The 26,146-nt window shown below is 42.1% G+C and overlaps 1 protein-coding gene and 1 long non-coding RNA gene across 5 annotated transcripts in view; one reads left to right on the forward strand and one right to left on the reverse strand.

Moving 5' to 3' along the window:
* LOC309645687 overlaps positions 1-26,146 on the reverse strand; it is a 702,435-nt gene that overhangs the window by 510,185 nt on the left and 166,104 nt on the right. The gene's annotated exons all lie outside the window — the stretch shown is intronic.
* Positions 1-26,146, forward strand: part of LCMT1 (leucine carboxyl methyltransferase 1) — a 55,438-nt gene that overhangs the window by 25,167 nt on the left and 4,125 nt on the right. For 3 of the 4 annotated variants that reach the window (XM_082431108.1, XM_082431109.1, XM_082431110.1), the window contains exons 4-9: positions 3,919-3,995; positions 4,903-4,964; positions 14,269-14,371; positions 18,579-18,699; positions 22,266-22,367; positions 23,790-23,881. In XM_082431108.1, coding sequence (XP_082287234.1) covers positions 3,919-3,995; positions 4,903-4,964; positions 14,269-14,371; positions 18,579-18,699; positions 22,266-22,367; positions 23,790-23,881 — 557 coding nt within the window. The remainder of the gene's footprint in view (positions 1-3,918; positions 3,996-4,902; positions 4,965-14,268; positions 14,372-18,578; positions 18,700-22,265; positions 22,368-23,789; positions 23,882-26,146) is intronic. The other variant, XM_082431111.1, reaches the window with a different exon arrangement.

Genomic DNA, 26,146 nt, shown 5'->3' on the forward strand with positions numbered 1-26,146 from the left:
AGTTTGTTAATCCCTGTTTTAGAGCTATACGTGCCTCTATAAAAGAGCAGGGGAAGTCGTGTCCATCGATCTTACAGTCTTGTGCTCTTTCCACCTGGGATGGCCCCCTGGCTGCACCAGCAGAGGCTTAGTTGCGAGTCACAGGCTTTCTGGGGCCACTGCCGTGTGAGCTTGTTCTGTATAATCTCGGGCCCAGACTGGACAGTCGAAGACTCTCATCTTCAGGCAGCAGGCAAAAACAGGACCAGGGAAAGCTGGTATTGTCATTAGCAAAGAATAAAGGGTGAGTGAAACCCTTTAAGGGGCCTCACTTCTTGGTGTCTCTTGAATTCTGTTTCTGTACAACCAAAGCGTCGTCTATGGAGGGGAAGCAGTCTCAGTTCTGGCCGCCTGTGAAGTGGTCGACTACCTTGGATCTTGGAGTCTGAGGGCCACCCTTCCTCGTGGCTGTTCCTGGCTGCCCCCTGGTGGCTGTGCCCTGCCTTGGGTGTCTCCCCTGCCTCCCGTGCCATGCGAGCTACTTGGGAGTGGAGTGTCAGAGGGCCGCAGAGAATCGTGGAATAAAAAGTTGAAGCATCACTTGCCAGAGCCATTTTGCCCCTTTCTGAAAGCTGAGAAAGAGGATGTCTGTTTCTTAAAAGTTCCAGGTGTGCCTTTTGGAAGCTTTCCTTCCTCAGTGACCCCTTATTCAGAATTCTTATGAGGATCAAGTGCACGAGTGCCTGGGAAAGCTCTTTAAAAAGTCAGGAGTCCTGGGCATCTACCCTGAGAAAACCATAATTCAAAAAGAGTCATGTACCACAGTGTTCATTGCAGTTCTGTTTACAATAGCCCGGACATGGAAGCAACCTAAGTGTCCATCGACAGATGAATGGGTAAAGAAGATGTGGCACATACATACAATGAAATATTACTCAGCCATAAAAAGAAACAAAATTGAGTTATTTGTAGTGAGGTGGGTGGACCTAGAGTCTGTCATACAGAGTGAAGTAAGTCAGAAAGAGAAAAACAAGTATCATATGCTAATACATATATATGGAATCTAAAAAAAAAAAAAAAACTGGTTCTGAAGAACCTAGGGGCAGGACAGGAATAAAGACAGACGTAGAGAATGGACTTGAGGACATGGGGAGGGAGAAGGGTAAGCTGGGACGAAGTGAGAGAGTGGCATGGACATATATACACTACCAAATGTAAAATAGATAGCTAGTGGGAAGCAGCTGCATAGCACAGGGAGATCAGCTCTGTGCTTTGTGACCACCTAGAGGGGTGGGATAGGGAGGGTGGGAGGGAGACGCAAGAGGGAGGAGATATGGGGATATATGTGTATGTACAGCTGATTCACTTTGTTATGATGCAGAAACTAACACACCATTGTAAAGCAATTATACTCCAATAAAGATGTTAAAAAAAAAAAGACGTCCTGTGTGAGATGTGGGACACTGTGCTGTCCTTCATTTATTTGCTTTTGATTGTCCTCGTGGTCTTCTGGAACTTTAGACTGTTCTTAACACTCTATACCTTGTGAGTAAAGTTCTTGAAAGGTGTTGTAGCATTTCTTAGAGAAAGTTATTTCTGTGTATCCTTTAAACACATCCTCCGAATATCTTCAGATAGCTTTTACATAGCCCTGCTCTGCAGTCAGGTAGTAGGTATGTGTTGCAATTCCAAGAGTGAACAGCTGAAGGTGGGTGAGTCCAGGTCTCCTCTGATGTCAGGAAACCGTCTTGTCCCTTTGTTTTGTTTTTCTTTTTCTCTTCCTCCTTCCTTCTCTGTCCTTCCCCTCCTTCCCCCAGACCAGATCCCCTGAAATTTTAACTGAGGACCATTTTCCATGTGGGTGGATCTCCCAATTCTGTTACTTGCCCTTAGAGGTCACCTTCCTACCAGGAACTGCTTCCTCATGATTTCTGCCCCCATCACTCTGTCCTCGGGGGGATCTGCTGCCCCTCCCGACCTGTCCCTCCTCTCTAGTTATTGTCTGTGTAAATGGTGCTCTTACCTGCCAGGTTGCTCATCAGAAACAGGGAAACATCCTTACCCCTCCTTTTTCTTTATCCCATCCTACACCAAAGAAGCCACCACCAGGTTCTGGATATCAGCAACTTTCTTTTTCTTTCCTCTTTTTTAATTTTTTTTTTTAAATAAGTAGCTCTCTGTTTCTGGGATATAAGTGCAGGTGGGCATGAGGGTATTAAAAGAGAAGCAGGTTGTGGAGCGCCTTGTTTCTTGCTAAGTCTTAGGGGTGTGAAGAGCTATTGCAGGCAGAAAGGGGTGTCGTTTTAGTCTTCACAGCTGGTGATAGAGCTGAGGAGGAGAGGATGCATTCAAGAATAGTCAGCAGGGCTGAGGGATTTTTTTTTTAATTGAAATATATCAATACTTGATATAATTTTTTTAAATTGAAGTATAGTTGATTTACAATGTTGTGTCAGTTTCAGGTGTACAGCAAAGTGATTCAGTTATATGTATAGATAGATACAGATATAGATATAGATATCTATTCTTTTCCAGATTCTTTTCCCTTATAGGTTATTACAAAATATTGAGTAGAGTTCCCTGTGCTATACAGTAGGTCCTTGTTTGTTATCTATTTTATATATAGTAGTGTGTATGTTAATCCCAAACTCCTAATTTATCCCTCCCCCCTTTCCCCTTTGGTAACCATACGTTTGTTTTCTCCGTCTGTGGGTCTATTTCTGTTTTGTACATAAGTGCATTTGTATCATTTTTTTTAGATTCCACATATAAGCGATATCATATGATTTGACATATAATACTATGTTAGTTTCATAGTATCTATTACATAGTGATCTGACATTTGTGTACATTCGGGGCTGAGTGATTGATTGGACAGGGAGGAGGAGCTGGGGAATTCTAGCACGACCAGTAGGTGACTGGATGGGGGTGTAGCCACCGACTAAGCTAGGAAAAGCGCAAGGGGGAAGCAGGGCTGTGTGTGTGTGTTTCACACTTTTTAAAACTGCAGCCACAGTAAAAAAATAACTGTACATCCCTAGCCAGGACTCACATCTATGTACCTATGTCTGTAAATAATAAGGGCACACACATGGTACTTACTAAGGGCGGCCCTATTCTGAGTGTCACTCACGTATTTCCTCATTAACCCCAACAGCCCTGTGAGGTTTTATTCTCTCTACTTTTCAAATGAGGAAACCTTGGCCCAGGGAGTTTAGTGACTTTCCCAAGGCCTCACAGCAAACAAATGGTGGAGCTGGGATTTGAACCTTGTCCCCCCAGGCTCCAGAGTGCCTGCTGTTTACCACCCCACCCCACTATTCCCCACTATCACAGAAACAACTAAATGTATCCCTCATTCCACGTGATGCTTTCTGATATTTGCTACTTTATTCTATTTCATCCCCAAACTGCTGGTCACAACCCACCACATTGGTTTCTTGACCCTGTCTAATAGGTCTCAAGCTGCTTTTTTTTTTTTTAATTAATTAATTAATTTTTGGCTGCGTTGGGTCTTCGTTGCTGCGCGCGGGCTTTCTCTAGTTGAGGTGGGGTGGGGGCTACTCTTCGTTGCGGTGCGCGGGCTTCTCATCACAGTGGCTTCTCTGGTTGCGGAGCACATCAAGCTGCTTTTTTGAGAAACACTCTTATGTCCTGCTTCCCGTCTACCTCTTAACATCCCAGGGACCATTCCCCTGATTCAGGCTCCCCATCACTTGTCTCCTGGACAGCTACAATAATCTCCTTTTTCCCTCCATTTGTTCTTTATGCCAAGACCAAGTAACCTGAAAAGTACGTTTCTTACCATATCATTCCCCTGATTTTAAATCTGTAAGTACCCCACTGCTCTTCAAGCCCTAGCACTTGGTACATGAAGATGATAGGTAAATGTATGAGTAATAAATAATTATAGAAAGATTACTGTGTGTTTTTTCTCAGGATGAAGATCTTCTACCAAGTAAATATTTTGAAATCGACTTTCCAATGATAGTCACGAGAAAGCTGCACAGCATCAAGTAAGTGTGGCTTTGGCCGGAAGCAAGAGCCTGGTGAGATTCAGAACCAGATCCTGGTAGACGGCAGGTCTGAAGGCAGGAGACCTCATTTTAGGGCACTGCTTTCCTTTCATCCCCTCCTCCCTCTTTCTTGCCCCCAGGACCCTCATTCCAACATATCGTGCAGTCTTCAACATGAAATATACCCTCCTTTGTCACTCTTCTATCCGTTCGTGTAATTTCTCTGAACATTTAAAAAAATGACCTAGAGTAGATTAATAATCTGAATTAAAAAAATTTTTATATTGGATTGTAGTTGATTAACAGTGTTGTGTATTAATCTGAATTTTTATGTGCATTTTGCTTACTTCTTTATTGCCAGGGTATAGAAAGGTGCCTGGCCCAGAATAGATGTGTAGTAAATATTTTTTGAATGAATGAATGGGAGGCTGAAGTTAATCAGTTATTTTGGGCTCGGCCTGTGGGATCTTAGTTCCCCGACCAGGGATCGAACCCACGTCCCCTGCATTGGAAGCACAGAGTCCTAACCACTGGACCACCAGGGAATTCCCTGTTTTTTCACATATTTTTGATTGGGAGAGTTGTCACATAAATGTTACTAAAAACACTGGAATATTTGGAAAATTCTTGCTAGCCTGTCTGTAGCTGTTTCTAAGTAAGTATGTCATGATCAGTTTGTGATTTGATATCAGATTCTCCGTGTAAAGCTTAGCTGACCTAACTGACTTGTATCCCCTGGACTTTTACTGTATGTGCCTAGGGTCAAATGTGATTAAACAGATGACCCTTTGGCATGGCCCTTCCTTTGAATAGTAGTGATACCTATTTGCCATGTCTGTAGTGTCTGTCTTCATTTTAGCAGTAAATGAGCTGCTTGACTCACCTTTCTTTTTCTCATCTTCTACAGATTGAAACCTCTCCTATCAAAACCCATTTTAGACTTACATTCAGAGGACACACTTCAAATGGGCAAGTATCCTTAACCTAAGTAATACAACTTGGGCTGTATAACAATTTTTGCTCTTTTTCCCCTTTTCTTTTTAAAGATGGTGTGTGTGTGTGTGTGTGTGTGTGTGTGTGCGTGCACGAATACACGTATCCTTCTGCTGATATATTTTCACTTCCACCACAGATACTATGAAGGAATTTAAAACAGTTTTTGATATGACTCTTCTTAGATGTCCATAGGTCCCCACTGTTTAAAAAGAATTTAAATTAGTTGCGAACATTTCAGAAATGGGAGATTTTTCATGAAAGTCTTGATTTTCAGTTTTGCTTGGAAAAATCACATCTAGCTCCTACATGGCAGTCGTTGAGCAGCGGCCGCTTCATTTAATTTATTTATTTAATTTTGGCTGTGTTGGGTCTTCGTTTCTGTGCGAGGGCTTTCTCTAGTTGTGGCAAGTGGGGGCCACTCTTCATCGCGGTGCGCGGGCCTCTCACTATCGCGGCCTCTCTTGTTGCGGAGCACAGGCTCCAGACGCGCAGGCTCAGCAGTTGTGGCTCACGGGCCCAGTTGCTCCGCGGCATGTGGGATCTTCCCAGACCAGGGCTCGAACCCGTGTCCCCTGCATTGGCAGGCAGACTCTCAACCACTGCGCCACCAGGGAAGCGCGGCCGCTTCATTTAGAAGGGTCGTGTCTTCTCCAGTTCTGACCCCACCACTCCCTCTTGTCTTACACCTGACCTGCTTCCTGGTTTATGTCACCTCCTTGGCCCCTGCAGTCAGTTTTTCCCCTCAAGTTTTAATTATGAATGTTTACAACACCACTTTCCTCATTTCTAAGCCTTTCGAATTATGGTACAACTCTTCCAGCATCTTGCATTGTTTTCAGTCTGTATCTGACAGAGAGGTTCCAGGGCCTTATTAATAATTTGGGTCAGAAAACATGCTTAGAGAGGATGGCCTTCTCGGATGGTCGACACAGATAGCACAGCAGACATCAGACGGTTAGATACGCCTCCTGTTTTACACAACAACAGTGCTTTAGTCATCCTCCTGGTGGTCAGATTCCCAATAACATTTCCACAGAAAATGATACCTCCCCCATCCTTTGTTTCCCTTATACAAGTTGTAAGTAGAAGCTGTTCAGGTTTTGCCATTTGCTGGCCTATTTGCTTTCTGTACAGTTTTGCTACCGTAATTTTCTATGTATTTGGTGTCAGAATGATTATCTGCAATGAATGTGCTAGTACTTTGCTAGGACTTTGATCCATCAGTGTAGAAATATATGAAGTAGAAAGTAAAGACTTTCCATAATCCCTCCTCCCACCCAGGATAACCAGTGTTCAGAGTATTTTCTACTGCAGATGAACAGTATACCCAGAGAAAGGTAAATATTATGCATACTAAAGTACACACACAGATATAATCCAGTGTGTGGCACATAAAAGACTCAATAAGTTTTTGTTGAATGAATGTATATACACATTGAATAAATATATGTTGTCGTGTAACATATTTGTTGAACGAATGGATCTATACTTCTATATATAAATATAGGTTTATATGTAATTTTAATAAAATAAATAATTTATACATACTGTTTTGTGACTTGCTCTTTTCACGTCCTAGTAAATCATGGCTGTCTTTTCATGTCAGAATATATAAATCTACCTCAATATTTCTAATGGCTTTATAGTACTCCTCTGCACGGAAATTCCGTTTTATTTAATCTTTTCCCTACTGATGATCATTTAGATTGCTGCCTTTTTATATTTCTATATTCAACAGTGTTGTAGAAAACACATATATATGTGCGTATTTGCAGGAATTGCTATCTCAAAGAATTGTACATTGTGAATTTTAATAGCTACTACCAAACTGATCTTCAAGACCTTTTCTATTAATTTATGTTTTCATTAAGAGTAGATGAGGATTCTCTTTCTCTACACCCTCACTAACGCTGGATATTATCATTTTTAAAAATTTCTACCAATCTGATGGGCTGTAACAATGTCGCATTGTTTTAAAATTTTATATAACTTTGAATGCTAGTGAGATGGAGTATCTTTCTGTAGTTTTATTGGCCTTTAGGAATTTCTTTGTAAATTGCCTCTTCATTTCCTTTGCCCATTTTTTTCTTCAGTTGCATTGTTTCCCCCCCGCCTTTTTTTTTTTTTTTCAATTTATAGGAACCCGTTATAACATACAGATATGTTCTTTGATAAAAGCCTCTTGTCAACTTTTTAAAAAAAATATTTATATATTTATATTTATTTGGTTGCACCGGGTCTTAGTTGCAGCAGGCGGGCTCCCTTAGTTGCAGCTCACAGACTCCTTAGTTGCAGCTCGCCGGGTCCTCAGTTGCAGCACCTGGGCTCCTTAGTTGCAGCTCCAGGGCTCCTTAATTACAGCAGGCAGGCTCCTTAGTTGTGGCTCATGGGCTCCTTAGTTGTGGCATGTGAACTATTAGTTGCGGCATGTATGTGGGATCTAGTTCCCTGACCAGGGATCAAACCCGGGCCCCCTGCGTTGGGAGCGTGGAGTCTTATCCACTGCACCACCAGGCAAGTCTCTTGTCAACTTTTTTTATTGTATATTTTTTTCTTAGTCTTTTGCTTGTTGTTTTAAATCTGTGTTTGTGTCTTATGTGGGTAAATTTTCCAATCTTGTCCTTTATATCAATAGTTTTTGATCTTGCCATCATACTGAGAAAGGAATCTGAATAAAAATAAATAAAAACGTGAATGAAAATCTGAGAAAAGTGATAGATGATAATAAAACTGACAAAAATTTCGTTTAAAAATTACCCTTTTTCATCAAACCCCTGGGGCTCTGATTGTAAGAATCACCACTATTTATTTATCAATAGGAAAGAAAAAGTGCTGACAAATAAAACTGATACATTATCGACTGTTAGATGCATCCTGATTTCAGAAATGTTAAAATGTGAAAAATATATGCATCTTAGAATTGATGATAGATGTTTTCTTAAGCTGAAGTATGCACAGGGTAAGAAATTAAAAGTAGTAAATGAGCACACAACGAAAAGTAAGTCAGGATGAGTTCTTAAAAAGTAAGTCAGATTCTATTACTTTCCTGCTTAAATCTTTCTAGTGCTGAAATCTACATGGTTAATTGGGTGTCTGGATGCCTCCTGATTTTCTTTCCTTTTTTTTAATATTTATTTTTATTTATTATTTATTTATTTGGCTGCGTTGGGTCTTAGTTGCGGCACACGGGATCTTTAGTTGTGGTGCATGGGCTCTTCACTGTGGTGCGCAGGCTTCTCTCTAGTTGTGGTGTGGGCTCCAGAGCGCATGGGTTCTCCAGTTGTGGCACGCGGGCTCTCTAGTTTTGGCACGCGGGCTCTCTAGTTGTGACGCAGGCTCTAGAGCACACGGGATTAGTTGCCCCACGGCATGTGGGATCTTAATTCCCTGACCAGGGATCGAACCTGTGTCCCCTGCGTTGGAAGGCAGATTCTTAATCACTGCACCACCAGGGAAGTCCCCCGATTTTATTTTCGACTACAGTAACTATGATCTCACCACACTGCTCTCCTGCTGTCCACTGAATGTGCCAAGCTTGCTCTCACCTTCAAACCTTTCCTCTTCCTTTGGCCTGGAACTCTTTCCCCCTAATTTTGCTTAATGGGCTCCATCTCATCACCCATGTCTCATTTCAGCTGCCACCTCCTACTCTAGGCATAGTTTTCTCTCATCCTCTTTTAAATTTTCTTCATCGCTCTTAATACTCTGATGCTATCTTGATTCTTCATTTGTTTAATGATTCACCGTCTCTCCCTCCTTGAGGGGATAAGCCTCGGGAGCACAGGGACCTCTCCTGTCTTGTTCATTGCTATATCCCCAGCACCTAGAACAGTGCCTGGCACACAGAGATTATTGATGGAATAAATACATACCTGAATGCTTGAATGAATGAATGTTTGTGTCTTTGTAATCCATCTCAACTCCTATGTGGAACTGGTTGAGTATAAAGTAAGAAGAGCAAACAAATCGAAGCATTGCAGAGTGGTGTCAGGTATTTCAGCTGAGCCGTAAGAAGGAGAAACTCTCTAGGGGGAAGATTGTCTCACACAAGGCAAGCTTAGGGAAAGAAGGAGCGTGCGAGGAAGCCGAAAAGAACTGGCAGTGGGGAGGGGTGCATGGCTCAAGATGAAGCTGAAGAAGGCGTCAGGGGCTGCATCATGCAGGATCTCCTCGGCCAGGCCAAGTAGTGTGGACTCTCTTCTAAGGGAGGTGGGACCCTGTTACGCACTCCCAAAAGACTGCACCCCCCTTTGTAGTGTTCCCCACACTTGTCCACTCCTCATCTTCCCTGCTGGATTGCAGGCCCCATGGGGGCAGGACCGTGCCTTTTTGTTCATCAGTTTCTTCCCAGGACTCAGTGCCCAGGACATAATGAGAGCTCAGTAAGTATTCCTGGGTGGACAGATGGATAGACAAACAAGCAAAACTTCTGTGTGGTCCAGAAATCCACCTGAGGCTGTCTTTATTTTACAACACTTTTTTTTTTTTAATTTTAATTTTTTAAACTTTTTATTTTATATTGGAGCATAGCCGATTAACAACGTTGTGATGGTTTCAGGCGCACAGCAAAGCGACTCAGCCATACATATCCATGCATCCGTTCTCCCCCAGACTCCCCTCCCATCCAGGCTGCCACACAACATTGAGCAGAGTTCCCTGTGCTATACAGTAGGTCCCCGTTGGTTATCCTTTTTAAATATAGCAGTGTGTACATGTCAATCCCAGCTTTTTAATTTTTAAACTAAAATGTTCTAGGAAAATCTGTGGACCTAAAAGAACACTTCGCAATCCTAATAATAAGTCTGTCTTTGAAGACATATAATGAATGGGATTGATGGGACTCACTACAGGTCAGTAGCACATAGGAACACATCTCTCTTGAAATGCTGACTTGGAGGTGATGGAAGAGATCATGACTTGTATGCCCTGTGGATTCTGTGTGTGTGTATGTGTGTGTGTGTTTAACTACCGTGTTACAGTGTGTAAATCTTCCACTTCCTCCTGCCTTTCATAGGTGTGAGCTTAATGAGGCAGATAATTAAAGCCTATATGAGCTTTTGCTCTGTAACCAACCACTGCAAAGCATGTGGCTTAAAATAACAGCCGTCTGTTTAGCTCACAATCCTGCAGCTTGGCAGTTTGGGTTGGGTTCATCTGGGTGGAGCTTCTCAGCACCTGCCTGGATTTAATCATCTGTGGTCTGGTCTTCACAGAAGACCTCCACGATGTACCACCATTGAGTTAGGCCAAGGAGTGTATGCCCACTTTCCTTTACTAAGTGCCTCAGTAAATTTTTCATGATGACTCTAGGTTAAAAAACATATCAGCATTTCTGTTTATTAATAAGTTGGGTTCAAGCATTGTAAGTATTTATGTCCTAACAACTTCTTGGTCATTTGAAAAAAAAGCCACTTACATTCCAAGAACAAATACTCTCTTAATTTCATTCTTAAATAACCATAGTTACTTCTAATGGGATATGTGCTCCTGTCGGGCCCTTTATGACCTCACCTGGGAGCCAGATTGGACACTACCACCTGTTCCTCTTGCAGTACTGCAAATGATGTTTGAGCAGTAGTGGCTTTTTCATCACAGTCACACCTGAGAAATCAGCTTTGCAGAGATACGGTGTCATTAAAAGGAGTGCAGAGAAGTCTCCTGTGGAAACGGTGACTGCCTTGAGCTGGTGGTCTGCTTGTGTCTGGTGCATGTTGAGCATCTCTGGGTTTCCCTCAAAAATTTAAAACATCCTGTTCTGCCCTTGTGAGTTGGTTGTGCCGCCCCAGGGCACCTCAGTACAGTTTGGGATCCATGGAGCTCAGCACTTTGACATCGCCCTTAATCTTAGCCATAACTGTATGAGGTTGCCACTGTATGCATTTTATACTTAAAAGTAGGCGTGAGCGGCATGTCCTATGACCAGGAACTGGCAGAGTAGACATTTGCTGACAGGGCTGTTTGAGACCAAATCCCATTCCTCTGCAGGTGTATTCCAAAGAGAGTTTTCATCTTGGGAACCATGTCCTGGATAAAAGCTACGGCATGTTAAGTTGTCCCTATCCAAGAATAATTAGGCCTATTTAAGGATTTTAAAACTTTAACGTCGACTAATGATCTTTGAATTTTTGTGTGTAAGTTTAACGCAGGGTTTCTTAACCTCAGCCCTCCTGACACCTGGGGCCGGATAATTCCCTGTTGTGGGGCTGCCCTGCACAGTTTATAATGTTTAGCAACATCCCTAACCTCTGCCTATTAGATGCCACTAGCATGCCCCAGTTGCGACAACCAAAAATGTCTCCAGGCACTGCCAGATGTTCCCTAGGGACAAAGTTGCCCTGGTTGAGAACTGCTGCTTGAATGAAATGATGACCAAGCCTGAGGAATCGGATTTTCATACTTGTCTCTTCATTCTGGCCATGTACAAATGGGTTCTTAATTTTTTAAAAACCCATCATGGTGTAATGTTTTCAGGGGTTCTCCCTCTTAAATCCTCTTAGAAGTCAATCCTCTAAAGATTGATCACAGAAGAAACTACTAGTAGCAGTTCGGAGGTTTTCAATCAATGTTAATTGGCTTTCCAGAATTGGGCAAGTTGTTCTTATAAGAGCATCACACAGAAAGCTTTTAATCCCCTCCCGTTTTTCTCTTAGGAAGTAGAAAATAGAAAAAAAGGAAGGGATTGTGGGTCTCGTTTTGATGAGCAAGGTCTTTTTCTCACCCAGTCTCAGAAGCATTCCAAAGGTATCAAGGTTTTTTTGTTGTTCCCATGGTCTCTTGCTAGAGTTAGATTTTATAAAAATGGCATATCTTCCCAGAATAGTAAAACTCCTTTGAAACTTGCCCTGAGCCTGTATCCTCTACCAGATGCATTCTGTTTCTTGTGAAATGAAGGTAAGGCATCCTTCAAGGGCGGATAATAGACCTTCTGTTTCTACACAGCTTGAGTAGCCCCTGACTTCAGAGGAGCGTGGGGCTCATGATGGGGGTGTGGTGTGCGTTATTAGAGCATCAGATTCTGTCATTAATGGGACCTTGGGGACATCACGTCCAGCACTTCCCAGGCAGTATGCCAGCTTGCCAGGGCACACGGATGGGCCTCTGCTGGGTGTGCCCCAGGTCATTGACCCTTGCAGCTCTGCTGTACATTGTGCTCAATTTTTAAGAGTAATCTTAACCATGTGCCATTTTTGTCTTGTGTGCTACCTTTAGATCCACGTCTCTGAGTAAGACATGTCTTCCGTGAATTGCACAGTTCAAGGAAACCACATGATTCAACATTCTGATGGTCTCTTTGTGTGTGTGTCTGTGTGTGTGTGCGGTCAGGGATGGAAAAACTCATCTTGAATATATATGTTATTTGTAAGAAGGCACACAGGCATTTGGGAATCACTGCTTGTTTTCACAGCAGGGCAAGCAAGTGCCTTCACATCTTTGATATTCTTTTCTGGACTCAGGTGTTATGGTGCCTGGGACTGACTCTGGGTTTCCCAGCCTTGCCCTTTGGTGGTTTCCTGACATCTAGCAGATTCCTAAGAGGTATTTCTTGTAGCTTATGGGGTGTGGCCAAGTGTATTTGAACCAGCTGAATGGGGTTCTCAAGAAAATAAGGGAGAACCTGCTTACATGCTGTTTCGCCTTTCCCACACTGTTTGCTGTGGGTTCTCAGGAGAGAACCTGAGTTCTTAGCAATGATGTAGGATGGCTGTAGAATGTCCCAGCTTCTTCCGTGGTTTGTACCTTTGAGGAAGTTGTGTGAACAGTGCTTCAGGTAAATAATCAAGCAATTTAATTTCTTTTTTTATTATAATCTATTTTTAAAAATAGAGAGTTTACATTGAAAATAATTTCAGGCCTACACAAAAATAATGTGACTAGATTGGTGAACCTCCATGTACCCGTCACCTAACTTTATTGCTAGTCTCATTTCATCTGTACTGGTGGTTCTAAAAGTGTAGTCCCAGGCCAACAGCATCAACCCCATCTAACCCCATCTGGGAACTTGTTAGAAATACAGATTTCTATTTTTGAAAAATCTGAATCAGAAACTCAGGGGCCAGACCCTGATCAGTCTGTTTTAACAAGCCCTCTGGGCGAATCTGATGCCTGCCAAAGCTTGAGAACTACTATACATACCATTCCATCCAACCTCTGGTGGAATATTTTAAAGGAAATATTTTATTTGTAAATACTTTAGTACATAAACTATTTTCTTTTAAACATAATAGCTCACAAATTGACAAAATATTTAGAGAGCAATTGGTACCAATATTTAAATAGGCTTACTCTTTGATCTCCTAATTCTTCTCATCATAACCTGTGTAACTGGACAGACAAGTCCTTTGTGACATGTATACAAGGATGTTCGTTGCAGTGCCTGAGATGGAGTAAACTTGGAAATACTGCCTGTCTAATATTGAGCAATTGGCTAAGTAAGTTTTATCTACTCCGTGGAGCATGGTAAAATCATAGAGAATGATGTCCATGATACTATTGTTAAATAGGAAAAGCTTTCAAAACAAGTATTGGGTGACCCCATTATCTTTTTTTGTGTAGGGTGTGTGTGTATGTGTGTGTGTGTGTGTGCATTTGAGGGAGAGAGAGAGAGAGAGAGGATGTGTCCGTGTTGTGTATAGGTGTTTAAGCACATAGAAAAAAGGCTAGAATGTTATACACTAAAACACTAATAGTTGTCTTTGGAAGGTATGATTTTTAGTTAATTTTCACCCTCCTCTTACCTGATTTTTTTTTCCCATAATGAGCATGGATTTTTATTTTTATTTTTTTAATAAATTTATTTATTTATTCATTCATTCATTCATTTGTTTTTGGCTGTGTTGGGTCTTTGTTGCTGTGCGAGGGCTTTCTTTAATTGCATCGAGTGGGGGCTAGTCTTTGTTGCGGTGCACGGGCTTCTCATTGCGGTGGCTTCTCTTGTTGCGGAGCACGGGCTGTAGGCGTGTGGACTTCAGTAGTTGTGGTATGTGGGCTCAGTAGTTGTGGCTCGCGGGCTCTAGAGTGCAGGCTCAGTAGTTGTGGCACACGGGCTTAGTTGCTCTGTGGCATGTGGGATCTTCCCGGACCCAGTCTCGAACCCATGTGCCCTGCATTGGCAGGCAGATTCTTAACCACTGCGCCATCAGGGAAGCCCGAGCATGCATTTTTATAATGGAGAAAAACAGTACATTTACTTTAGTTTTGAAAAAGTCACATCCACTGAAATTATAATCTCTTCTTGATCAATTTCTTTTGAAATTATAATCTCTTCTTACATTTACAGATGGGCACATGTTGGATTCAACAAGATATGCCATCATTGGAGCAGATCTCCGAGATATACCTGAACTGGAAGAGAAACTAAAGAAATGTAACATGAATACACAGTGAGATTTTTTTTTAACCTCTTACATTTGTGATTTCATGCTAATTTGAGATAAGGCCAGTTGGAGGTACGGCATGATAACATGTACCATTTTTTTTTCATTGCTACTTAGAGTAGTTTTCTGAAATTTTTTGAGAAGCAATGTTCCTTGAGTCTGTTTTCCCATGAGAATCACCTGTATTGCTTTTGTAAAATACTGATTACTAATATAAGTTTGAGGGAAGATAACTGTATGCATAGAAACATATAATTGTAACATATAAAGAAAGGATTAGCATCCAGGCTATATAAAGAATACCTACTATTTTTTAGAAAGTCCAGTAGAAAAATGGGCAAAGGATAGATGACCAGGCAGCTCAAAGAGGAAACGGGGTATCATATTAAAATGGTATTGAACTTAAGTAGTAATCAGATGAAATTCTGTTTTACTCCCACCAAGTTGGCAAAAATGTAACAGTCTAACAGTATCAAGTGTGGACAAGGATATCGGGGGAAAAGGAATGGTCTTACACCACTGGTGGGGGTGATCTTGGTGTGACCATTGCAAGGAATGATCTGGAATTATCTAGTAAGATTGTCAGTACCATATGAATTTGCAGTTCCATTGTTGGGTGTGTCCCCCCGAGAAGGTCTACATGTATGTACAAGGAGGATGTTCATTGCAGCTTCTGTTTTTAGTAGCAGAAAATTAGAAACGACTTTGGCGAGAGCTCAAAAACTTAATGTTGAGTTTTTAAAAATTAAGTTGCAGAGTGTGATACCAAATGTGTAAAATCAAATCCCCCCAAGTACTGTATTTTCCTGATTACATATATACGTAACAGAAGTACTTTTAAAATGGGCCAGAGGGGTTCACACCAGATCCTTGAGAGCGGCTACCTTTGGGAGGCAGAGGAGGGGAGTGAGACGGGTGGTTTTAGCACAGTGATGCTGGTCAAATAGATAAAGAGCTAGTGGGAGGAAAAGGCATATCTACCTGGTCTAATGTAGGTGAAGAAGACACTTTCAAGGATATTTGAGGTGAGTAACTCAAGGGAGAGGTTTGGAAGGCAGGTAAGGGAAAGGGAAAGTTATTTTAAAGAATAAATTGAAGGCAAAGAATCAGTGGCAAACGATGAAAGAAATTAGCAACAAGGGAAATCGTTGCTGGAGGAGAGGGAAGGGAGGATGTAGAGCATGGACTGAGGTTAACTAGCCTTTGAGGGAAGAGAAACACTCTCCATTCTTCTGAGAGGGCAGGAAGGAGGGTAAGGACAGGTGCAAATACAGGTGAGCTTTGGGCGATGGAGGGGTGGGAAGTATAGGGGGTTAAAGTGTGATCTTCCTAACACTTCAGCACAGTGATGGCTGTTACCTCTACATTTTGAAGTTCTTGCTTACGTGTTTAGTCTAGAATCATCAACCAGGTTGTCATTCTTAGGATTTACATCTCCACCAGCCCAAATGTCAGGGACAGCTCTACTTGACCCAGTGTTGTCACTCCAGCTTTATTGTCTGAGTCTGTCTCACCAGGTGTTCAGAAGTAAGGTCAATACACTGTAAAGAGTATTTGTGCTTCCTTTTTCCTTTGGGGAGACCCTTAGGTGGTTCACTGATTGCAGAATGTAGTGTGTTTTCTTAAATTTATTTTTTAATTGAAATATAGTTGATTTATAATGTTGTATTAATTTCTGCTGTACAGCAAAGTTACTCAGTTATACACATATATACATTCTTTTTCATATTCTTTTCCATTATGGTTTATCCCAGGATATTGGATATAGTTCCCTGCGCTATAGAGTAGGACCTTGTTGTTTATCCATTCTGTATATCAATATAATAGTTTGCATCTGCATCCCCAAACTCCCAGTCTGTCCCTCCCCCCACTCCCACCTTGGCAACTACAAGTCTGTTCTCTCTGTCTGTGAGCCTGTTTCTGTTTCATAGATAGGTTCATCTGTGCCCTTTTTTTTTTTAAATTTATTTTTGGGTAGGTTGGGTCTTCGTTGCTGCGCATGGGCTTGCTCTAGTTGCAGCAAGCGGGTGCTACTCTTCGTTGTGGTGCACGGGCTTCTCATTGCAGTGGCTTCTCTTGTTGCGGAGCATGGGTTCTAGGTGCACGGGCTTCAGTAGTTGTGGCTCGTGGACTCTAGAGCGCAGGCTCGGTAGTTGTGGCACACGGGCTTAGTTGCTCCACGGCATGTGGGATCTTCCCGGACCAGGGATTGAACCCGTGTCCCCTGCATTGGTAGGTGGATTCTTAACCATTGCACCACCCGGGAAGCCCTGTGCCATATTTTAGATTCCACAAATAGGTGATACCATATGGTATTTGTCTTTCTGACTTAACTTCACTTAGTATGGTAATCTCTAGTTGCATCCATGTTGCTGCACATGGCATTATTTCGTTCTTTTCTATGGCTGAGTAGTATTCCATTGTATATATGTACCACATCTTCTTCATCCATTCATCTGTCGATGGACATTTAGGTTATTTCCATGTCTTGGTTATTGTGAATAGTGCTGCTATGAATGTAGGGGTGCACGTATCTTTTTGAATTAGAGTTTTGTCTAGATATATGCCCAGGAGTGGGATTGCTGGATCATATGGCAACTCTATCTCTATTTTTAGTTTTCTGAGGAACCTCCATAATGTCTTCCATAGTGGCTGCACCAACTTACATTCCCACCAACAGTGTAGGAGGGTTCCCTTTTCTCCACACCCTCTCCAACATTTGTTATTTGTGGACTTTTTAATGATGGCCGTTCTGACTGGTGTGAGGTGGTACCTCATTGTAGTTTTGAATTGCATTTCTCTGATAATTAGCAGTGTTGAGCAAGTAGTGTGTTTTCTTTTAGCTGAAGGGAAGTGTTAACTTTCAGGGACACCACTGGATTTCTCGGGGGCACACGGGTTTGTGAAGTCAGCAGTAGATTGGTTAAAGCTGGTACCCATGGGCCTGGAGCCTTCTCAGAACGAGGAGAGCACAAGTCTTAGAATCTTACCCTGGGTCTCTGTCTGTCTTCTCCTGCTCACTAGTTGTTTAACAGGGGGCAGTGTTTTTTTTTAATCTTTTTGAGCCTTAGTGTTTTCATTTATTAACTGGGCTAAAAACTATCTCACAAGATGGTTTTGAAGATCAAGTAACGGCATGCGAAAACAGTTGAACAGGAATTGGCACGTGATAGGCCCTGAGTCAGTTGCCTCTGGCTCTAACTATAGTTGCAGTAACCATCTGTTTTGGCAGATGTGCTGGAAGGTTAGGGAAGTAATTGGGTATAAATTGGGCTAGCTCTTGATAGGGAAGTTTGCCTCGCTTTTGGAGATGTATAAAATGGATGAAAAACAATTGTTGAAACAAGTATTCGAATTATGTATTCCTCCTTGTGGTTTCATTTGTATTCTCTGTTTTCCTTTATGGGCTGTCTTGTCTTTGCTTTTCTTTCACTTATATTTTGAAAAATATTAATCCTCTTTTTTAATATTGCTAATGGCTACCTCTTAGAAAATATATTTTAAAAATGCCTAACTTCATTTTTAAATAATTCAAATCCACAAAAAAGTTACAAAAATAATACAAGAGACTCCCATATAGCCTTCTTTACCTGGCCTGGGCTTAGGTGGGTGGCTCATCTGCTGGGGGCCAGGTCTAGGTGATGTGCCCTGGGGTTCACTCGTGTGTGGACGGTGGGCAGGTCGGCTGGGCTGCCTCATTCTCATCCACAGGACCTCCCCTCCAGTGGTAAGCTAGCTTGGGTTCATTCACATGGTGGTTTCAGGTTTCCAAGTGCAGCAAGAGAGCAAGCACCAGTGTGTAAGTCATTTCCGAGCTTCTGCTTGTATCCTGTCTGTTGCTGTTCCATTGGCCAAAGCAAGTTCCATGACTAACCCAGATTCCAGGGGAAGGGAAATAAGCTTCACCTCCTGAGTGGGAGAATCTGCCGGTTCACATCGCCACACTGTGGGTGCCCAGTAGGGAAGACTCTAGCTATTTTTATAGGCTACCACACACATTTAACACATTTTCACCAGCAAGACAAAACTCATTGCTGATTGCTCACCTTTTTACAGTGTAAAACTTGGGGATGCGATGCACTGATTGTTGATGTGAAAACTAGTGCTTCTGGTTTTCCTGGGCTATGAAGTGCCCTCCCTGTAACGTGAGTGCAATTTGAGAGTCCCATTTTGATGAAAACATATTTATGTGCCTTTTTTTTCTTTCCTTAAGATTGCCAACCCTCCTGATAGCTGAGTGTGTGCTGGTTTACATGACTCCGGAGCAGTCTACAAACCTTCTCAAGTGGGCAGCCAAGAGTTTTGAGACTGCCATGTTCATAAACTACGAACAGGTAAAAGGAAGCACGAGAAATTTTGCCTTCTTCTTGGGACTCCAGTGGTGGCTTTCTCTCTCTGAGCACCCTCGGAATATGCTTTCACTCACTCTTTTCCTTTTGCCTCCAGCCACTCACATATGTTCCTGTATTAATCGGTTCCCGCAAACCTAGTACTCCTGAGTTCTTGACTGCCGGCAAGCTTTTAGCCAGAGTTTTTGGAACTTCTGTCTTGTCCTTTAAGAAAGTTGTTTGAGTTCTTATCATTGTGTTTCCTTTAAAGTCATAGATTTTGATGGAAGGACTTCTGGCTATCATCAGTGTAGGGGTAGCAAACTCAGATGCCTTCAGAGGCAGGTAGTGATGCAGATGCAGGCAGTTGGCTAGGTGTTACATAGTGTGGAGTGATGGGGACTGTGGTGAACTGGGGCACCCATGTCCCATTTCATGCAGTGCCCACTATTCAGTTCCAGCCAACTGTTACCATGTGGAGTGAGCCTGGAGTTGCCTGAACTCCCAGTTTTTCAAGAAAGGTTAGAAATGCAGGATTTTAATGTAAAATTTCCTACTTTCTAAAATCACTGAGCTTGGCCCACGAGCTCCCTGTTTTTCTCCTTTGATCTAGTGCCGAAAGAGGTTATGTTTTAGGGCTTCGGAATAATTCAAATTGGATCTGAATCTTGGCCCTAGCTCTTATTATTGACTGTGTGACCTGAGCAGAATTGCTTGGTGGTTGGGAGTCCATGCTCTGGAGGCAGACTGCCTAGCTGTGTGACCTGGACAAGTTACTTAACCTCTCTGTGCCTGCGTCCTCATCAGAAGAGTGAGGATAATAATATCCCGACTTCATAATTAATAAATGAGTTAATAGGTGCACAAGCATTTACAGCATTGCCTGGCTATTAAGTAAGCTATTATTAAGTTAGCTATTATTTGGATCTCTCTGATAGAGAGAGATACCTACCTAGATACCTAGGATAAGAATACCTACCTCTCAAGTCTAAATAATTCAGATTAAATGTGGCAAGTGCATTCATTAAAAAAAGAGAATACCTGCTTCTCTGGATTATTATGGGAATTCATGGGATGTTGAACAGCAGTGGACTTAATGATAAGCACTGAATACACTTTAGCTACTCTTATTGTTTATTTTAGTTTAGCTTTATTGATTTTATTTTGTTTTTTACCTCATTTTATTTTATTTTTATATTTTATTACAGATAAGGGCAGTACAGGACCTTGTCCAATGTCACATAGCTATGGAGAGGTCTAAGGCTAGACCTTGATCTCCTGGCCTCCTGCCCACCCCTCACGCAGTCCAGGTTCCTGTATAGGTGGTTCTTGGTTGGTTGATTTTTCTTCCTTTTCTTTGTTTAATTGGAGGCATTCCTCAGACTCAGTCTTCTGTCCTGGTGAATGGATATAATGGTAGCTGGCCTCATCGGTCTTTAGTATTGATGTGGATAAATACTGGTGACCTGTCTTTGCTTTCAGGATACCATACCTGGGGGAAAAGGAATTCCACTTCCCATGTTTCCACACATTTCGGATGTGTACCATTTCATTCACTCTGCTTCATTTGTGTATTCTTTTATTCAACAAACCTTTATTCAACATCACATGAGAGACAATGGGTTAAGTGAATTTTGACTAGAGACACTGTCACTTTGGAACAGGCCTGAGAATGTGCCAGTTTTCAATATGTTGACCACAGCTGTCCTTAGATGGGGTTAAACCCTGCCCAACACCTTCATTTTGTGAATAATAAACTTTTAACGTAATTTAATTCTTTCCTAACAAGTACAGAATCATCATCCTCACGTTGTCAATTGCTCACATAACATATTATTTTTTAATTAGTGGTTAAGTGACAAAACCACATGGATGACGGTTATTTCAGTAATGATAATAATTATTGCAAATTCTTCGAATCTGATGACTTGTATAGCAGGCGCTATTTGAGTTTCATATATGTTAACTTATTTAATCATCACAACAGCCCTCAAGGTAGGTACTAGTACTATCCTAGTTTTACAGGTAAGAGCACTGTTGAACCAAGGGGTTAGGCATCTTGCTCATAGCCTCACAGCTATTAAGTATCAAGCCAGGATTCAAACCTAGGCAATAAAATGAAGGAGTTTGTGCTCACAAATACGCTTGTATCCTGAATGAATAGTGTGCAATCCTATCATTAGTGCCACATAAGCCTTATGCATCCCCCTAAAAAAGAGTAACATTGGGCTTCCCTGGTGGCGCAGTGGTTGAGAGTCTGCCTGCCAGTGCAGGGGACACGGGTTCGAGCCCTGGTCTGGGAGGATCCCACATGCCGCGGAGCAACTGGGCCCGTGAGCCACAATTGCTGAGCCTGCGCGTCTGGAGCCCGTGCTCCGCAACAGGAGAGGCCACGATAGTGAGAGGCCCGCGCACCGCGATGAAGAGTGGCCTCCGCTTGCCACAACTAGAGAAAGCCCTCGCACAGAAACGAAGACCCAACACAACCGTAAATAAATAAAAATAAATTTAAAAAAAAAAAAAAAAAAAGAGTAACATTGGATTTTGTCTTGCAGCGTTGGCATTGGTGTTGGCTTACGAATCTGGGAATCACTTCATATATTGTTAAAGTGCTGAATTTTTGATACCTTGTATATGACAAAGTAACAGTGTATGTGCTATCAATACAATAATGTACATAATATATATATATTTTTTGGCCTCACTGCATGCGGCTTGTGGGATATTAGTTCCCCAACCAGGGATCGAATCCATGCCCTCGGCAATGAAAGCACAGAGTCTTATCCACGACCACCAGGGAATTCCCATGTACATAATATTTTGTTTTGTGACAGTTGTGCACATATATAAATTATGTTTTATAAACCAGTTTTTTATTCAAAAAGTAATGCCACATGCAGAATAAAAAAAAAAATCATATAGTTCGATAGGGTAGACAAAGAAAAGTAAGTCTCTTATCTACCCAAGACCTCAGCCTCTAATCTGGAAAGCAACCTTGCTGTTTTCCAGAATTTTCCTATGCATATATAAATGTGGAGAGAGTTTTTTTTTTTTTCCCCCTAAAGGCAGATGGGAGCATACTATACACATTCCTATGTACCTTACTTTTCAAGAGTTTATCTTAGGGATCATTTCATATCTGTCCATCTGTTTATCTGTCTATCTTCCTTTCCTGTTTTCACAGCTATATAGTATTTCATTATATGAACATGCCAGAATTAATTTAACCCCAAATGATGGGTATTTAAGTTCTTTCCAGATTCTTCCTATCACACATAATGCTGCAGTAAATGTGCTTGCATCTTTGCGTTCACGTGTGAGTCTATCTATAGGACAGGTTGCTGGCAGTGGAATTGTTGGCTCCCAGACTGAGTGTTTGCAATGGATGGACACTGCCCAGTTGCCTTTCGAGGGGCTCTACTCCATCAGCATGGCACTCAGGATTCTGTGACCTGCAGTGGGTATTATCAGCCTTGACTGGTTAGAAATAGGATGTTGTTGTTTTAATCTTGCATATTTAACAAACAAAGAGATCCTTATGGCAATGCCCAGCCTCCTCTGTCCCTTCCCAGGTGAACATGGATGACCGGTTTGGGCAGATCATGATTGAGAACCTGCGGAGACGACAGTGTGACCTGGCGGGAGTGGAGACCTGCAAGTCATTAGAGTCTCAGGTCAGAGGGCAGAGACCAGGACGTCCTCTTGTACCGTTAGCCAGCCGAGAAAGGGCACCCTCCCTTCACAGATAAGAGAATGTGAGAGTCCCTCGTGAGTGCCTGCCTCCGGGCAGCTAGGGCTCCATGTGGGCTACTGGTTCATCGTGCTGGGGGAAATCCAAGCCCTGTCCTGCCATCTTGGTATGGAAGACGCAGATTTACATTTCCGACCCCCTATTATCTTAACTTCTTACTATGCCGTTTTTCAAACAACATAAGAGTAGAGGGAGTAGTTAAAATGAACACCCATATTCCATCAGCCAGCTTCAGTAATTTAATAACATTTTGTCATTATCGTTTGATTTATCCCCCCTCTTCCAAATTTTTGTTGGTGGTGTCATTGGAATATTTTAAGGCAAATCCCAGACAGTATATCATTTTCCCCATAAATACTTCAGTGTGACTCTCCTACCAATAAGGACCTTCTGGGCTTCCCTGGTGGCGCAGTGGTTAAGAATCTGCCTGCTAATGCAGGGGACATGGGTTCGAGCCCTCGTCCGGGAAGATCCCACATGCCACGGAGCAACTAAGCCCGTGCGCCACAACTACTGAGCCTGTGCTCTAGAGCCCACGAGCTACAAGTACTGAGCCCGCGTGCCACAGCTACTGAAGCCCATGTGTCTGGAGCCCGTGCTCCGCAACAAGAGAAGCCACTGCAATGAGAAGCCCGCGCACCGCAACGAAGAGTAGCCCCCGCTCGACGCAACTAGAGAAAGCCCGCGCACAGCAAAAAAAGACCCAAAGCAGCCAAAAATAAAATAAAAATAAATTTAAAAAAATAAATAAGGACCTTCTACCCCCCAGGATAATGATGATACCATTATCACACCTTACAAGTCGACACGAACTCCTTCATAGCACCTAACACCCAATTCATCTCCAGTTTTCCCCAGTTGTCTAAAAACATGTTCATGATGTATTTGAATCAGGATCCAAACATGGTTCCCACTTTGTACTTGACTGATCGGTCCCTTAAATCTCTTGGAACCTGTAATAGTTCCCGCCCCTCCCACTCCCCCACCTTTGAAATTTTTTTGCTAAAGAGACACTTCCCACCCCTGCCCCCATTTAAATACGTTAGTTTTTACATGGCTTGTGTCACATTACCACTAGGGTACTTTAAAAAACTGTTGCTTATAGAAAAGTTTCTTCCTTTATTTCTCTTTAAATATTATACTTTAGTGTGCATTTTCCCCCATTGTAACAATGCGTGTTCAGTATAGAAAATGGGAAAATTAAAAAAAAAAAAGAAAGATGATAGTGGCCACAGTGGGCTTTTGAAAGAGGAGTCCTCCGAGGGAAATTCTGTGTGCGTGAAGAGTGTCTCGGGTCATATGACAGCACGTTGTCCTCTCCCTTTCTCTCCACTGCACATTTTAGAAAGAACGGCTCCTGTCGAGTGGGTGGGCATCGGCATCAGCCATCGACATGATGGAATTGTACAGCAAATTACCTCGTGCCGAAGTGAGCAGGTATGGGATTGGCAAGAGTTTGCTCTGTGGCAGATAACTGTGAATTAAAAGCATCATTGTCTGTATCCTTTAATGTTAAAAACAAAAACAAAAAAAAATTCAACCCTGAACTAGACTTATTTTGAAACAAGTTAAGCTGCTGCTAATGTAGATTAAACATTGGTAGCTCCTTGAGAGTAACTCATTAGCTATTAGCCAAGATAAGGTTTATGCCCAAACAGATTATCTTAGTTGAAATAAGCGGTTACACCTCTGCAGTGGAAATCTTGCACAATCCCTGTGTTTTGGAGAAGCAGGAAAATGACGTTGCCCAAGGGCTCCTAAGGGGGGAAAAGTCTGCTTATGGATTTTTAAGTGGACTTTTCCTCTCATTATAAAAGAAATACATGCTCGTTGTTCCAATAAAACAGTTTTCGAGCAGTGTAAAGTGCATGAAGTATAGAGCAGTTGTGAGCTCTGTAGCTGCACCCTCCAGAGACAGCTAGGGTGTATTCTTTTTCTATGTGTATATAAAGATAAATATTTATCAATATATAGATTTATATTTTTTGAATCAGTAGATTGATGTTGCATGTATTGGTCTGTAAACCACCATCCTTTCAAAAGCTTAACAATAGATCGTATTTATCTCTACATGTCAAGATGTTCAGGGTTACCATATCCTGTTTGGTGGTGCCTGTTATTTATGTGTGGATATATGTTAATAACAGTTTTTTAAATTGAGGTGTAATTGATAGACAACATTAGTTTCAGGTACACAACATAATGATTCGATGTTTGTATATATTGTGAAATGATAACAAGTCCAGTTACATCGGTCACTGCACATACAGGATTTTTTTTTTTTAAGGAGAACCACTTTATTTTGAGTAGTAAACAAAACTCCATTTAGAACATAATAAACAAACCTTCCATCAGTTTCTTCACAGTCCAAAGAATAAAAGATCTTCTAAAGAAGATCTTTAAACGAGTTTTAGTAGCTGCATTTGTGGGCATTTTTGGTGCATATTTTTTGTTTAAAAAGGTGAACACAAGCCAAGATTTCAGGCAAATGATGAGCAAGAAGTTTCCAGTGGCTCCATAGTGCGGGCCATCACATTTGAAGCAAGGTCCTGGAGCAACACCCCACCGTGTGCAGCAAATGGCAGGCAGGACATGGCAGCAATCTTCACTACTTTTCCAGAATTTTTTTTTCTTGTGATGAGAACTTTTGAGATTTACTCTTAACAACTTTCAAATATGCAATACAGCATTATTGACTATAATAACCATGCTGTACATTACTTCCCCGTGACTTACGTATTTCACAGCTGGAAGTTTGTTCCTTTTGAGCCCCTTCACATATTTTGCCTGCCTGCCCTACCACCGCCCACCTCCGGCACCTACCAATTGTTTTGTTTGTTTGTTTTCTTTTAGATTCCACATGAAGAGAGATCCTACAGTATTTGTCTTTCTCTGACTTATTTCCTTTAGCATAATGCCCTCCGGGTCCATCCATGTTGTCACATGTGGCAAGATTTCATTCTTTTTTATGGCTGAATAATACTCCATTGTAAATGTCAGTATATATACCACATTTTCTTTATCCATCCATCAATGGACACTTAGGTTGTTTCCTTGATAATAATAATTTTAAAGTAATTAAAAAGTAATATCTATAGCTGGGCATTTAGTTATGTTGCAGACAGCAGCCTTTGTCCTAACAGAGGTGGGTAAAGAGGTGGGTCTGTCCGCCCACCCTTTGGTCTGTCCACCCCAGGCCGACCAGCCCTCCCAGCTCTGCAGATGCCTCATAGTTTGTGTCTACATTTGTCAAGGGCTTTTGCCAGATACTCTGTATAAAAAGAAACCGGAGGCAGGCCTGTTGATTTAACAGATGCCTACTGCGCCTCATGCCTGCCTTTGCGGAGTTCACCTTCTAGGGAACAGCTTCACAGTCTAGTGTGTCCTGATAGTTGAACTTGGTCATGATGGTGCTGGAGCCTTGATCGTGATGCTGGTTTCTTCTCATACTAGGAAGCCTGCCTTGAGGTCCTCCGCTAAGATTAGTTGGGAAGCCACCAGAGCACTCCTTGGATAGTCATTCTTACTTCAGTTGTGACTCTTTGGCCTGCACACCAGGGCGGGAGCTAAGCACAAATACAGAAACATGCACAAGCGTGTACATCTATACACTTTCATGCACACGCACATGTGCACAAACACAGACACACACAGCCTGGACGAATGGCAATACCAGCGTGTTAACAGTGGCTGTAAATAGTG

This window comes from Balaenoptera physalus (assembly GCF_965194825.1).
Source record: "Balaenoptera physalus genome assembly, chromosome: 16".
Taxonomy (NCBI): Eukaryota; Metazoa; Chordata; class Mammalia; order Artiodactyla; family Balaenopteridae; genus Balaenoptera; species Balaenoptera physalus.